Here is a 15,947-nt window from a genome sequence, read left to right as displayed (position 1 = left end):
ATCCGGAGCCGACTCACTGGAAAATACCCTGATGCTGGGAAAGATTAAGAGCAGGAGGAGAAGGGGGTGACAGAGGATGAGATGGTTAGATGGCATCACCAACCTGATGGACATGAGTGTGAGCAAACTCCAGCAGATAGTGAATGATAGAGAAGTCTGGCATACTGTAGTTCACAGGGTCACAAAGAGTAGGATATGACTTAGCGACTCAACAACAATTTGGTTATAAGAACCTAGATCTTTCACTCATGTGATCTTTCGCAAAGTACTTAGCCTCTCTGCATATCTAATTGTGACAATTATATCTATACTTCCCAGACTGGTAGTCTCCTCTCCAGCATGCCTAACAGTGCTTACCAGGTAGTGAAAAAGATTCTGGAATTTTCATTCCTAAATGAGAAAGAAATTTTCAGTGACTTGCAGTTTGTTCCAGTAAGTACAATTTTCAAACTCCTCCTTGTCTCATGAACTCAAGTGATACAAGCACCAGAGATCGCACCTGCACTGCAGTTTCTGGCTTTTACTTGCAAAGTTCTGGCTACCCGAACCCTCACTGTGCAAATCTATGCCAGACTCAGAAAGGCCTTCTGTCATGGCGCCTCACTAAGTCTGCCTCTGTGCCAGGAGAATACTGTGCTTAGTTACCTGCAGATCCTAGAGGCTGAAATGCTTTTATTAATAGCCAAAGCTAACAATCAGCTTTTGCATAAAGTTGAAGTTTCTACTGAACACCTTCAGCTGTGGAATCGAGGACTGGACTGCATGCATCAGGCTGCAGCAGCCTGCCTCCCGCCCGCCCCCAACAGAGCTAACTGTCCTGCTCCAAGAACGCACACACACGTTAGGGAGGAGAGGCACCTTCCTACTCTCTTCTCCAGCTAAAAGTCTGTAGAATGACACGTAGGAAGGAGACTGTAAGGGAAATATTAATGACTAGTTTTCTCATGATAATATTCTCTTTAATACCCAGAGGAATCCTCTTCTCATACTTGGACCAAGAGTGTAAATAAAGCTGTCTTACCAGGTATCTGGGTGGCTTCCTGGCTTTTCATACCTGAAGACAGAAATGAATCTGGTTAATGTTAATCAACTATCTTGCGTTGTTAATGCTCCCTTTTGTGTATACCAGCCCCCACCTCCAAGCCTTAAAAAGGGGGGAGTGGGGGTAGGGAACAGTAACAATAAAAACACCTTTTTAATTGCTCTTCATTCTCAGACTGGACAAAGCCTAAACTCCTGATGCTGGACTTCAAGGACTTCATGATCTAGCCAACCTTATCTTCATAAGGCAGTCTGAATACACCAGTTTTTGAATGAAACAGTACTGGGTTTAAAACTCTGCTTGGTTTAGTTCTATTGTCATTACAGTTATTAGCTCTCTGACTGGGCAGGCTTAATCCCTCTGACCTTTATTCCCTTATTTATGCAAAAAAAAAACAACACCTTGCAGGTTTGTAGTAAGTGATGATTATAAAAGTGCTAAATATATTATTACATGGAACATAAGCAGCTCGCAATAACTAGAGTTCCTCTGTTTTGGCTTAACTTATTTCTCAAACTCTACATGTCCAATAATGTCCTTAGTTCTAGGAGTCCTCACATCTCCTCCTAACCTTGCAGTTAAGTCTCAGAGAGTAAATAAAGGATCACTTACCAGGAAAGACAGTGGATTCCTGGCTTTTCATTTCTAAAGATGAGAACAGGAACTATTTCATGATAAATGCAGTAAGCTTGAAAATTAACCTTATGTAACTATTTACAAGTGCAAGATGACCCATTCCCAAAGTTTTTAGAGTTTTGGGTAAAAAGGAAGGAGATTTAGGACACTGGTGCCTAACTTACAGAGAGAACTATGGCCAGTGATCCAGGCACATTCTAGATTAAGTGAAATCTCTTATTGATTTATATTTTTTAGACTCTGACCTATATTTGTCATGATTTATTTTTTAAAAAGAAAATTTCTTGATTATATAAGGAATTATAGATAATTTAGAAAAATATAGGAATTTATTAAAAATTACTCATAATCCCAGATATCAGAGCTATTCATTCTTAATACTGGTACATTTCCTTCTTGTCTCTTTGCCATAATAAATGTATATGTGTATATGCTACATACATTTTCATTACTTTTTCAATTTTACTGAGATATAGCTGACATAAAACGCTGTGTAAGTTTAAGGTCTGCAACATAACGGCCTGAGTTACATATATTGTGGCATGACTGCCACAGTAAGTTTAGTTTAACATCCAGCATCTCATATAAATACCAAAAAAGAAATTTTTTTTCCCTTGTGATGAGAACTCTTAGGATCTACTCTTTTAACAACTTTCAAATACACCATACAGCTGTTAACTATAGTCATGTTGTACATTATATTCCTTGTACTTATTTATCTTATAAAGGAAAGTTTGTTCCTTTTGATACTGTAAAGTAAATTTGACGTTATATTTCATATGCTGTTTTTATCCTTTTTTAAAATTTTTATTGGGAGTGTAACTGACTTACAATGTTAGCTTCAGCAGTGCAGTGAAGTGAATCTGTTATACATACACATATGTCCACTCTTTCTTAGATTATTTTCCCATAAAGGCCATTATAGAGTATTGAGTAGAGTTTGTTTTTATCCTGTGATTTTTACTGTCACTGTATTATAAGTACTTTCTTATCTTTGGGCTTCCCTGGTGGCACAGTGGTAAAGAATCTGCCTGCTAAGGCAGGAGACATGAGTTCGATCCATGGGTCAGGAAGATCCCCTGGAGAAAGAAATGACAACCCACTCCAGGTATTCTTGCTTGGGAAATCCCATGGACAGAGGAGAATGGTGGGCTGCATCCATGGGGTGACAAAGAATGGGACACAACTCAGTGATTAAACAACAGCAACATATCTTCAGATATTTTTTGAAAACACGATTTTTAAATTGGTTAGTGTTTCATAATAAGAATGTAACTTATTTAACAATGTCCAACTGTTGGATAAAGTTTATTTACAAATTTTTGCTACTGTAACACCATACAAACATTTCTATACATATTTTGTACACAAACTTTTATGTTTATTTCCTTAGGACAAATACCTAAAAGTGTTACAGCTAGATTAAAACATATGGACATTTTAAGACTAGTGATACAAATTATTGGAACTGTCCTCCAGAGAAGTTTGAATTTATAATCTCACCAGTAATTTATGAGCATGTTTGCATCCCAGCACCCTTGAAGAATATTATTTTTAAAAAGACCAAAAAACTTGGGAATGAGTTATACTTTAGAATTTACTAAATATTAAATGGATACAGCTAATAGCAACTATACATATATAAATGATTATATATATACTCACATATGTACATATATATTTTGGCATATATATAAATATGTGTATATATATATATAATCATTTTAATTTAGGAAAAAATGTCATTTTTATGCCCCTGATGAACACCCTAGGTTACAAGAGTTTGTGAAACAATTAATTACACCTTCCTCTATCCATGTAACAGCAGCTGCTGCTGCTAAGTCACTTCAGTCGTGCTAGTATAAAGCAAAAAATAACAGGTTCTCTAGAACTAGTTCCACATGTCATGTCTCTAACTGTTCTGCTGGGATGACCTATGGATTGTTAGTTAGGAGACAGAGAGAGCTGCTGCATCATCCTTATAAAGAAGGGTACCTGGAACTCAGGAGGGCCTCTGATACACCAAACTTGTAAGCTAAAGGTGGGTTCTGCCTTCTTCCCACTTTTCCTTACCATTCCATGCCCACCTACTCCCACACCTAAGGAAGTTGCCCTGCAAATCTAAGTAAGCTTCCAGAGTTTAGGAAAATGTCTTACCAGGGTTTTCCAGCTTCTGGTTTTCCTCACCTAAGTTACAAAAAGAAACTCATCAGTTTCAAAAATAGACCAAAATAACTGGGAGTTATCATAGTTACAGCACAACTACTTTAAAGTAAAATGGCCATAAAGATCCACTTGATATCCAGTAAACTAATGCTACTAAATTTAAGTGTCAGCTACAAACTAAACACAGTTGGCTAAAAGGGCTGAACCAGTCCTCTGGCCCCTTCTACGAAGAAAAACTGTTACATATAGCAGGTCTTCTAGCAATCTCCACAAGCTAGAAAAATGTCTGTCTTGAAGAGGTAGCTGAAGTCTCTGCGAAGTGACCAGTAAAACTTGTGGCTGCCTGAGCCAATAAGAAGTGTTACTAAGCAAGTCCTCAGATGCATGAAATGCTTCACACAAGGACAGGAAATACCTTCCAAACATCAAGTAAACTGCATACTTAAGAAAAGACTAGAAACTTTTCTCTCTTCACACTGTAGCCACATGGACCAAACATGTAATAAGGAACTTAGATAAAAAGCAGTGACCTGAGCCATATCACCATAAGTGGAGACTTAGCGGGGGCAGGGTGAAGCATCTACACCCAGACGTTTTAGTCAAACGATACCAAACACCAGCTTATTTAAGAAAGGCAAAAATACTAACTTTACACTTTCATCTGGATGTCTGGTGTCACACATAACCTCAGTGACTTAATATAGAGCTCTACCTATTAAGAGACCTCGGACCTGTCAAGAGCACTTAGCTCTTTGGGTCCCACCAACCTGACTCCCACATTGTTCAGACCTCCAGAGAGCCCACCCTCTCATTTGAAGGGAGGTCAATTTCCCCAGAATAGATTCTTTTCCCCCCTTCATATCTGCCAAGTTACTCCTTCATAGGTGCAAAGTACTCCTTTTCTCCAACTAAGAACTGAATCTGCTGAACAGGAAAGAGCTATTAAACACCCATGTAGAGGTTATTTTTAAAAATTAGAGCATACTTACCAGGGTTGTAGACAGGTTGAAAATAGTCTAAAATACAAACATGCTTTCATTACATAGTACTATACTCAGAAGTGAATGTCAGGTTCAGTCTATTTTTACATGCTTATTAATTATAAAGATTTGGGTTGGCTTACATTCAAGATACAAACAAAATATGGCAATATGAGAAATATAAACTTCAATCTTGAAAACGGTTACAGATTCATTTTAATTATGTGAAGAAGAATCCACAGAAAAACTAGCCAGGAAGACAGGTAGAAATGGACCCTTATTTTTCAAACTTTTTAAACAAAGAAATCTTCAAATAGGATCCATCCAAAGTATGCACCAGCCCAAGGCATTTTCTGGCGACTTCAGTTCAAATCTGTTGAGTCTCATTTGATGATGTTGTTCCTAAACATTCTTAGAATTCCTATTTACCTTTCCAAATCTTTCCCATGGTCCTCTAAGAAAGATTATTTTTGTTATATTCTCCTATTTTCCTCTGAGGAAGCAGATCAAGTTACCATTTTGTCCACCCCCCCCCCCCCGAGTCTTTCCCTCTGAGCCATGTTCACTCCACTCCTTTCTTCAGTCTCCCAAATATTACTTCCCAAGATGCCAAAACACAGGAATGAGTCTAACTCTGTGCACAGGAGTCATGTAGGGGTTTTCAGGAGCCCTTAAGTTCCTGTAATGATGGACTAGGGTCAGAGTGGGCATGCCCAAGGCAAATGCGGTGTTTGAGAGAACAGCCACAGGCAAAGCTGGGGTGGGGTTAGGGTGGATCCCTGCACTCTCCCCTGAGAAGGTAAGAGAGGCGGCACAACTCAGCCTTGAGGAAGCAAGGGCTGACAGCGCGGCAGTACAGTGGGGAGGCTCCGACCTACTCCGGGAGAAATAACACTGATACAATTCCCATTACAGAGATAGTACTTTACAGCATATCTTACCCATGTTCTCAACACAACTTTCAGTTTTTAGTCCTGAAACACAAAGACAAAGTTTTATTAGTTAGACACAATTCACTCTATTAAAAACTTATTTGTCTGTTGCTACTGTAATCTAATCTGTCAGCTCTGAGTCTATCAGACTTATAACTGAGTGGGAAGTACATTACATTTTTGTTTCATAGTATAGTCACTAAAGAGCAGTAGATCTAGATACAACACCTATCTTGTCTGGAATTCAGTTTCCTCATTTATGTCTTTTTTGGGAGATTACTTCAAATAACCTCCAGAATCCCATCCAAAGGTAATAACAACACTGATTAGTCTGAAAAAATTAGCAGAAAATTTATCTGTTTAACTAACCCTCTCTTCAGATACTAAATATCATCAACAGGTAATCTACCCCTTTACTATGACAATTTATACCCACTGAAGGAAAAGAAGCTCAATCAGAGCTTCAAGACCCTAGAACACATGAACAAACACCCTTTGCATTCATACAGAGAAATGAAGCTGACGGGTCCCAGAACACTGATCTGTGCGTAAGGAAATGCACCAGTTTTTGAGAACAGGAACATGACATCGAACGGTATATGTGTACAAGGCCTGTGATCCTCCTGCTTGTGATTCCCTAGAAAGTCATCAGTGAGTGCCGCAGTGACTCCTCTGAGGCTTGACCTAACGGGGGAATCTGCTAGCTTGCCCAACAAAGGATAAGTCAAGAAATTCAGCAAGAGGGTGTTTAGTTTTAGTGCCAGCATGAGTCATGGAGGGACTCCCAGACCCCACAGGAAGGTCCAGATGGCATATGTTCTCTTTTGCTCTCTTCTCTTAGTCTGGTCAGCTCACATACCTCACCTGGAACTTCAACTCCCTGAGGATGAGCCTCTCAATCCAGAGCGCAGGTGTGAAACCCCCAGCTTCACTGTGAGACGCGCTCACCTGTAGCTGCTCTCAGACCCTGCCCCGTTTATGGGGCTTCAACAGGAATCCAGCTGACTTGGTCCAGTTTCTACTGGCCAGGAATCTCTAAGAATCTGGATGGTACCCTGAGGCCAACCTTGGTGTATGGCTATACAAGAAGTTTTTTTTTTAAAGTTCTAGAGACTACTAGAAAATGTTGTCTCAGCAGGTGATGAGTGGGTGCAAGCCTTACCAGAAGTTTTAGTTGAGGGAAAGGTGAAGGTGAGGGGAGCTGTGGATGAAAAAGCTACAAACATGATAGATTCAGCCTGGGGACAAGCACTGGGGAATTTTAAAAGCCTTCATCTTTTTTCTATAGCACATATTAAGGGCAGGTTTCTCAAAGTATCCGGAAGATACCCTGGAGAAGGAAATGGCAACCCACTCCAGTATTCTTGCCTGGAGAATCCCATGGACAGAGGAGGCTGGCAGGCTACAGTCCATGGGGTCACAGAGAGTCGGACACAACTGAGTGACTAACACTTTCGACGTTCTCAAAATATAGTCTTCCAATCATATACCTCAGGACCACCTGGGCACTCATTAAAATTGTAAATTCTAAGACTCTAGCCAGGACTACTGATACAGAGTTTCTGGGAAAGATAACTTTATTGCATTCTCATTGCATTAAAATCTGCATTTTAAACAAGCATGCTAAGTGATTTTTAGGCAAAAAAGTTTGAGAGCCTCATCCTTAGTAGATTGTTGTTGTTTACCTAAGTCAGAGACCCCACTGACTGCAGTCTGCTAGGCTCCTCTGTCCATGCGATTTCCCAGGCAAGAATACTGAAGTGGGGTGCCATTTTTTTCTCCAGGCGATCTCTCTGACCCAGGGATCAAACCCCCATCTCAGGCACTGGCAGGTGGATTCTTCACCACTGATTCTTCCCCACCAGGGAATCCCGTAGTAGAAAACAGGTATCTCTTAATGTTTAACATAGATCCATTTATATGAGACTGCATTTCTCCTCCCTTTTTGAGCCTAGGTTTAACTTGCCATTAGGGTTTTCAGCAGCAGGAATCAAACTATTTTAGGTTTCTAAAGAAGTAGCAGGGTTGGGGGAGAGATCAAGACGATGAGTTGGAGGACATGGAGCTTACTTCATCCCAACGAATGCATCAAAAATACATAGGTAGAACAATTCTCACAAATAACCAACTGGAAGCTGTCTGAAGAGCTCTTACACAACCAAAGCGGTGAAAAAGATTCCCACAGACAGAATGAAAAAAAAATAATGGGCATCAGGATGGGATAGGCACCCTGGGGAGGGATCTGTGAAGCAGGGAGGGTCTGCAAAGGTAGGCCCTCACTTTGCAAAGGCCCTCTGTCTGCTGGGAGGTCAGAGGAGCTGCAGGGCTTGGGCTCTGATTGTGAGGTGTGCAAACCTGCTGGCTTGCTAGGCATCAAGGTGGAGAGAGATGCGCTGACAGCTTCCTCCTCACAGCCCTTCTCAGCCTGAAAGACATGCCGGGTGGCCTGTTAGTATGTAGAGTAGCCAGGCGGTGAAACTCCAGGAGGTGGATCCTGAGGGAGGACTCTCTTAAGCCAGGGGTAGACAGCCCGAAGGGCCTGTGGTGTTAGTTCAGTTCAGTTGCTCAGTCATATCTGACTCTTTGCGACCCCATGGACTGCAGCACACCAGGCTTCCCTGTTCATCACCAACTCCCAGAGTTTACTCAAACTCATGTCCATTGCGTCGGTAATGCCATCCAGCCATCTCATCCTCTGTCGTCCCCTTCTCCTCCTGCCCCCAATCCCTCCCAGCATCAGGGTCTTTTCCAAGGAGTCAGTTCTTTGCATCAGGTGGCTGAAGTACTGGGGCTTCAGCTTCAGCATCAGTCCTTCCAATGAATGGTCAGGACTGATCTCCTTTAGGATGGACTGGTTGGATCTCCTTGCAGTCCAAGGGACTCTCAAGAGTCTTCTTCAACACCACAATTCAAAAGCATCAATTCTTCAGTGCTAAGCTTTCTTTATGGTCCAACTCTTACATCCATATATGGCTAGTGGAAAAACCATAGCTTTGACTAGATGAACCTTTGTCAGCAATGTCTCTGCTTTTTAATATGCTGTCTGGGCTGGTCATAGTTTTTCTTCCAAGGAGCAAGTGTCTTTTAATTTCATGGCTACAATCACCATCTGCAGTGATTTTAGAGCCAAAAAAAATAAAGTCTGGCACTATTTCCACTGTTTCCCCATCTATTTGCCATGAAGTGATGGGACCAGATGCCATGATCTTAGTTTTCTGAATGCTGAGTTTTAAGCCAACTTTTTCACTCTCCTCTTTCACTTTCATCAGAGGCTCTTTAGTTGTTCTTCGCTTTCTGCCATAAAGGTGGTGTCATCTGCATATCTGAGGTCATTGATATTTCTCCCGGCAATCTTGATTCCAGCCCAGCATTTCTCATGATGTACTCTGCATACAAGTTAAATAAGCAGGGTGATAATATACAGCCTTGACGTATTTCTTTCCCAATTTGGAACCAGTCTGTTGTTCCATGTCCAGTTCTAACTGTGGCTTCTTGACTTGCCTATAGATGTCTCAGGAGGCAGGTAAGGTGGTCCAGTATTCCCATCTCTTTAAGAATTTTCCACAGTTTGTTGTGATCCACACAGTCCAATGCTTTGGCATAGTCAATAAAGCAAAAGTAGATGTTTTTCTGGAACTCTCTTGCTTTTTCGATGATTCAGCGGATGTTGACAATTTGATCTCTGGTTCCTCTGCTTTTTCTAAACCCAGCCTGAACATCTGGAAGTTCACAGTTCACATATTGCTGAAGCCTGGCTTGGAGAATTTTGAGCATTACTTTGCTAGCGTTTGAGATGAGTGCAATTCTGTGGTAGTTTGAACAGTCTTTGTCATTGCCTTTCTTTGGGATTGGAATGAAAACTGACCTTTTCCAGTCCCATGGCCACTGCTGAGTTTTCCAAATTTGCTGGCATATTGAGTGCAGCACTTTCCCAGCATCATCATTTAGGATTTGAAATAGTTCATCTGGAATTCCTTCACCTCCACTAGCTTTGTTCACAGTGATGCTTCCTAACGCCCACTTGACTTCGCACTCCAGGATGTCTGGCTCTAGGTGAGTGATCACACCATTGTGGTTATCTGGGACATGAAGATCTTTTTTGCATAGTTCTTCTGTGTGATTCTTGCCACCTCTTCTTAATATCTTCTGCTTCTGTTAGGTCCATACTATTTCTGTTCTTTACTGTGCTCATCTTTGCGTGAAATGTTCCCTTTGTATCTCTAATTTTCTTGAAGAGATCTCTATAGTCTTTCCCATTCTATTATTTTCCTCTATTTCTTTGCATTGATCATTGAGGAAGGCATTCTTATCTCTCCTTGCTATTCTTTGGAACTCTGCATTCAAATGGTCTGGGCCAAACCAGAGCCCACTGCCAGCATTCATGGAGGGGTTGGGCTCCAGCAGTGGACTTTGTCGGTGGGCACAGTGGGTAGCAGGCAAGGCAGACAGTCCCCTTGGGAGGAGTACTCAGCTGTTCCTTTCCTGGCAGGACTGTTCCAGTTCTGCCCACCTCACACAGCAACTTAGAGCTGGATCTGGGGTAGGGAGATCCTGGGGAGAACCCTATCACAGAGGCAGCCCCAATGCCAGGTGGCAACACAACCACCTCACTTCCTGCAGCCACAATGCCCCAGCCTCCAGCACCAGCTGAACACTAGGCAAGAAACGCACGAGACCTTGGACTGCTTCTGGGCAGAACTGTGGGGGCCTGCTTGGACACAGATTCACTATGACCACATGGGCCTCACCTGATTCAGTGTTCACCTCCTTGGGGACAGATCACATACTTAAGGGCAATGGAGCTTTATAGAACTGACCCTCAGGATTTCTACTGGGGAGCAGATCCCACCCCACGACAGGCTGTGACAGCCCCAGAGCAAAAAGGAGGCCCCGCCCAACATCCGGTGCAGGCTGTGGTCACCACAACACCAGTCACCCCTTATCAAGGGGATAACAGTTGGCACACTTTGAAGGAAAGATGCCATGCCAAAAGAAGCCCTCATACCAAAATTACTGGACCCACACACAGTCTACTCAGGGATGCTCCCACATAAAAACCACCCCTTCAAGACCACAGAAGACAACTGTTTCTCCTAAAGTTAAAGAGACAGGTAAATGTAAGTAAAATTTCAAAAGCACAGGAACGACTCCCAGTTAAAAGAACAAGAGAAATCCTCTGAAAGAACAAACAATGAAACAGACCTCTCCCGTCTACCTGACTCTGAGTTCAAAAAGGAGGTTAAAAAAAATGCTAAAGGAATGAAGATTATTGACAGAAATGCAGAATTGCTATAACAAGGAACTAGAAACTATAAAGAGGATCCAATCAAAATTAAACAACTCAATTGCCAAGATAAAAATCAAACTAGAAGCAAAGAATACGGACTAAATAATGCAGAAGAACAAATAAGTGATCTGCAACATAGAATAATGGAAATCATCCAATCAGAACAAAAGACAGATTTTTAAAAACGATAGCATTAAAGAAGGTCTATGAGATAAGATAAAAGTATACTAATCTACACATAATAGGGGTTCCAGAAGAAGAGGAAGAAGGTATTAAAGATGCACTTCAGGGGATTCTCTGGTGGTCCAGTGGTTAGGACTCAGCGCTTGCACTGCCATGGGCCTGGGCTCAATCACTGGTCAGGGAACTAAGATCCCGCAAGTTGCACGGTGTAGCCAAAAAAAAAAAGTATTTGAAGAAATAATGGCTGAAAATTTACCAAACATAACAAAGGAAACAGATACCTAGGTACAGAAAGCACAGAGGGTCCCAAATAAGATGTACCTAAACAGACCAACACTACCACATACTGTGATTAAAATGGACGCAGTTCAAGAGAGCAATCTAAAGGCAGCAAAAGAGAAACAAAGAGTCAGTTACAAAGGAACCCCCAAAAGACTATTAGTTAATTTCTCTGCAGAAACTTTGCAGTCAGAAGGAAGTGGCAAGATATATTCAAAGTCATGAAAGGGAAAGGTCTGCAACCTAGGTTATCCAACCTGGGTTGGATGCAACCCAACCCTTGCTGGGTAGAGGTTTATGCAACCTCTACCCAGCAAGTTTGTCCTTTAGACTAGAAGAAGAGATAAAGAATTTCTTGGACAAGCAAAAACCAGAAAACAGCAATACAAAACTTAACCTAAAAGAAATATTGAAAGGTCTTCTCTAACTAGGAAAAAATCAAGAATCTAAAGAAAAGGGAAAATCACAATCGGAAAGGCAAATATATAAAAGAATTGAAGATCACTTAAATAAGCCAGGTCACAGATTAAAAAACAGTCAAAAATTTTTGTAAAAGTGATTATAACTACAATTAATAGTAAAAAATAAACATTATGATGTAAAACAGGTCATCAAAATAAAAAATACGAGGGAGGGCAGGAAAAAATGTGTATCTTTTAGAATGTGTCTGAACTTACATAACTACCAGTCTAATGCAAGTAGATACAATTACAGGTTAATATACTTGAAAATCAAGGTAACCACAAATCAAAATCATACAACAGTCACAAAAATAAAACGAAAGCAACTCAAGCATAAAACAAAAGAAAACCATCAAACAACAAAAAGAAGAAATGAACAAGCAAGAATTAAAAAAATCATCTGGAAAACAAGGTTTTAAAATGGCAATAAACATATACTTGTTAATAAGTAGTTTAAATGTTGATAGACTAAATGCTCCAATCAAAAGAACAAAATGGCAGTTTTAAAAAAAAACAACTATAGTACGTTGTTAACAAGAGACTCACATTAGGGCAAAAGAGATACACAGATTGAAAGTGAGGGGATGGAAAAGGGAATTTCATTCAAATGAAAACAGGAATAAAGCAGGGGTAGCAATATTCACATTAGGCAATACAAACTTTAAAACAAAGTCCATAAAGAAAGACAAAGACAAAAACTATATAATGATAATGGTTCAACACTAAGTAAATCAATGTGATACTCCACATTAACCAAAGGAAAGACAAAATCACATGACCATCTCAATAGATATAGAAAAAGCATTTGATAAAATTCAATATCCATTCATGATAAAAACTCTCACCAAGGTGGGCACAGAAGGAACATAGCTCAACACAATAAAAGCCATTTACAATAAACCCATAGCCAACATCATACTCAACAGTGAAAAGCTGAAAGCCTTCCTGCTCATTCAGGAATAAGACAAGCATGCCAACTCTCACCACTACTATCTAATATAATATAGTCTTAGAAATTCTAGCAAAGGAATCAGATTAGAAAAACAAAAGGTATCCAAATTTGAAGGGAAGAGGTAAAACTGTCCCTATTTGCAGATGACATGATACTCAATACAGAGAGTCCTACAGACTTCACACAAAAACTCTTAGAACTAATAAATGAATTCAACAAGTTAGCAGGATATAAGATTAATATACAGAAATCTGTTGCATTTCTTTACACTAACAACAAAATATCAGAAAGTAAAAAAGCAATCCTGTTTATAACCATGTCCAAAAAATACCCAGGAATAAACTTTTAACTATGGGCATGAAAGAGCTATACACTGAAAACTATAAAACACTGAAGGAAATTGATAATTTTCTTCAAGTAAACTGAAGATGATTCAAAGAAATGGAAAGGTGTCCCATGCTCTTAGACTGGGATTATTATTAAAATGGCCACACTACCCAAAGCAATCTATAGATTTAAATCTATAGATTTGCAAACCCTTTCGAAATATCCATGTTCACAATACTAGAACTAATAATCCTAAAATTTACATGGAACCATAAAAGACCCAGAACTGCCAAAGTAATACTGAAGAAAAGAACAAAGTTGGAGGCATATGACTCCCAGACTTCAGACAATACTACAAAGCTACAGTAATCAAAGGGCATGGAATTGCCACAAAAACTTAGGTCAATGGAACAGAATAGACAGCCCAGAAATAAAGCAACACACCTACAACCAATTAACCTACAATAAAGAAGGCAAGAACACATAATAGAGAACGTCTCTTTAAGAAGTACTACTGGGAAAGCTGGACAGTTACACAAAAATCAATGAAATCAGAACACTCCCCCACACCATATACAAAAATAAACTCAAATGGTATAAAGAACAAAATATAAGACATAATATCATACAACTGAAAGTGAAAGGTGCTCAGTTCTGTCCAACTCTTTGCAACCCCATGGACTACACAGTCAATGGAATTTTCTAGGCCAGAATACTGGAGTGGGTAGCCTTTCCCTTCTGCAGGGGATCTTCCCAACCACCCAGGGAAGTCCTGCACTCCAGGACTCTTTACCAGCTGAGCCACAAGGGAAGCCCAAGAATACTGGAGTGGGTAGCCTATCCCTTCTCCAGTGGATCATCACAACCCAGGAATAGAACTGGGGTCTCCTGCATTGCAGGCAGATTCTTTACCAACTGAGCTATCATTGATCCTCAGTGATCAATGCAAAGAAATAGAGAAAAACAACAGAATAGGAAAGACTAGAGATCTTTTCAAGAAAATCACAGACACCAAAGGAACATTTCATGAAAAGATGGGCAAATAAAGGACAAAATGGAATGGACCTAACAGAAACAGACCATATTATGAAAAGGTGCCAAAGCTACACAGAAAAGTGAAGTCACTCAGTCGTGTCCGACTCAGACCCATGGACTGTAGCCTATCAGGCTCCTCTGTCCATGGGATTGTCCAGGCAAAAATACAGGAATGGGTTGCCATTTCCTTCTTCAGGGGATCTTCCTGACCCAGGTATTGAACCCAGGTTTCCTGCATTGTAGTCAGACACTTTACTGTCTGAGCCACCAGGGAATACACAGAAGAACTATACAAAAAAAGATGTTAATGACCTAGATAACCACAATGGTGTGATCACTCAACTAGAGCCAGACATCATGGAGTCCAAAGTGAAGAGGGCCTTAGGAAGCATCACTGTGAACAAAGCTAGTGGAGGTGATGAATTCCAGTTGAGCTATTTCAAATCCTAAAAAATAATGCTGTGAAAGTGCTGCACTCAATATGCCAGTAAATTTGGAAAACTCAGCAGTGGTCACAGGACTGGAAAAGGTCAGTTTTCATTCCAATCCCAAAGAAAGACAATGGCAAAGAATGTTCAAACTACCGCACAATTGCCCTTATCTCACACGCTAGCAAAGTAATGCTCAAAATTCTCCAAGCCAGGCTTCAACAGTATGTGAACCGAGAACTTCCAGGTGTTCAAGCTGGGTTTAGAAAAGGCATCTGCCGGATCATCAAAAAAATGAGAGAGTTCCAGAGAAAGACCTACTTCTGCTTTATTGATTACGCCAAAGCCTTTGACTGTGTGGATCACAACAAACGGTGAAAAATTCTTAAAGAGATGGGAATACCAGACCACCTGACCTGCCTCTGGAGAAATCTGTATGCAGGTCAAGAAGCAAGTTAGAATTGGACATGCAACAACAGACTGGTTCCAAATTGGGAAAGGAGTACTTCAAGGCTGTATATTGTCACCCTGCTTACTTAACTTATATGCAGAGCACATCATGTGAAATGCCAGGCTGGATGAAGCACAAGCTGGAATCAAGATTGCTGGGAGAAATATCAATAACCTCAGATATGCAGATGGCATCACCCTTATGACAGAAAGTGAAGAGGAATCAAAAAGCCTTGTGATGAGTGAGAGGAGAGCGAAAAGTTGGCTTAAAACTGAACATTTAAAAAACTAAGATCATGGCATCTGGTCCCATCACTTCATGGCAAATAGATGGGGAAACAGTGGCAACAGTGTTTTTGGGCTCCAAAATCACTGCAGATGGTGATTGCAGCCATGAAATTAAAAGACGCTTACTCCTTGGAAGGAAAGTTATGACCAACCTAGATAGCATATTAAAAAGCAGAGATATTACTTTGTCAACAAAGGTCCGTCTAGTCAAGGCTATGGTTTTTCCAGTAGTCATGTATGGATGTGAGAGTTGGACTTATAAAGAAAGCTTAGCACAGAAGAATTGATGCTCTTGAACTGTGGTGTTAGAGAAGACTCTTTAGAGTCCCTTGAACTGCAAGGAGATCCAACCAGTTCATCCTAAAGGAAATCAGTCCTGAAAATTCACTGGAAGGACTGATGCTGAAGCTGAAGCTCCGGTACTTTGGCCACCTGATGAGAAGAACTGACTCACTGGAAAATACCCTGATGCTGGAAAAGACTGAAGGCAGGAGGAGAAGG

At 40.6% G+C, this 15,947-nt stretch overlaps 2 protein-coding genes across 11 annotated transcripts in view; one reads left to right on the top strand and one right to left on the bottom strand.

Annotated features, from left to right (window-relative positions):
• Window positions 1–8,319, top strand: part of NUP54 (nucleoporin 54) — a 44,990-nt gene extending 36,671 nt beyond the window's left edge. Inside the window, exons 12-13 of the transcript XR_006265693.1 lie at window positions 4,123–4,128; window positions 8,308–8,319. The gene's annotated coding sequence lies outside the window, so the exon portion shown is untranslated. The remainder of the gene's footprint in view (window positions 1–4,122; window positions 4,129–8,307) is intronic.
• ART3 (ADP-ribosyltransferase 3 (inactive)) overlaps window positions 1–15,947 on the bottom strand; it is a 135,586-nt gene that overhangs the window by 7,150 nt on the left and 112,489 nt on the right. For 5 of the 10 annotated variants that reach the window (XM_043448390.1, XM_043448391.1, XM_043448384.1 and 2 more), the window contains exons 4-9: window positions 5,766–5,798; window positions 4,834–4,860; window positions 3,836–3,865; window positions 1,655–1,687; window positions 1,022–1,054; window positions 358–390 (exon numbers count right to left, since the gene is read on the bottom strand). In XM_043448390.1, coding sequence (XP_043304325.1) covers window positions 358–390; window positions 1,022–1,054; window positions 1,655–1,687; window positions 3,836–3,865; window positions 4,834–4,860; window positions 5,766–5,798 — 189 coding nt within the window. Of the gene's footprint in view, window positions 1–357; window positions 391–1,021; window positions 1,055–1,654; window positions 1,707–3,835; window positions 3,866–4,833; window positions 4,861–5,765; window positions 5,799–15,947 lie in introns of all 10 variants that reach the window. The other 5 variants (XM_043448388.1, XM_043448385.1, XM_043448386.1 and 2 more) reach the window with 4 other exon arrangements.

This window comes from Cervus canadensis, chromosome 26, assembly GCF_019320065.1.
Source record: "Cervus canadensis isolate Bull #8, Minnesota chromosome 26, ASM1932006v1, whole genome shotgun sequence".
NCBI lineage: Eukaryota > Metazoa > Chordata > Mammalia > Artiodactyla > Cervidae > Cervus > Cervus canadensis.
This window is presented reverse-complemented; position numbering and strand designations above follow the sequence as displayed.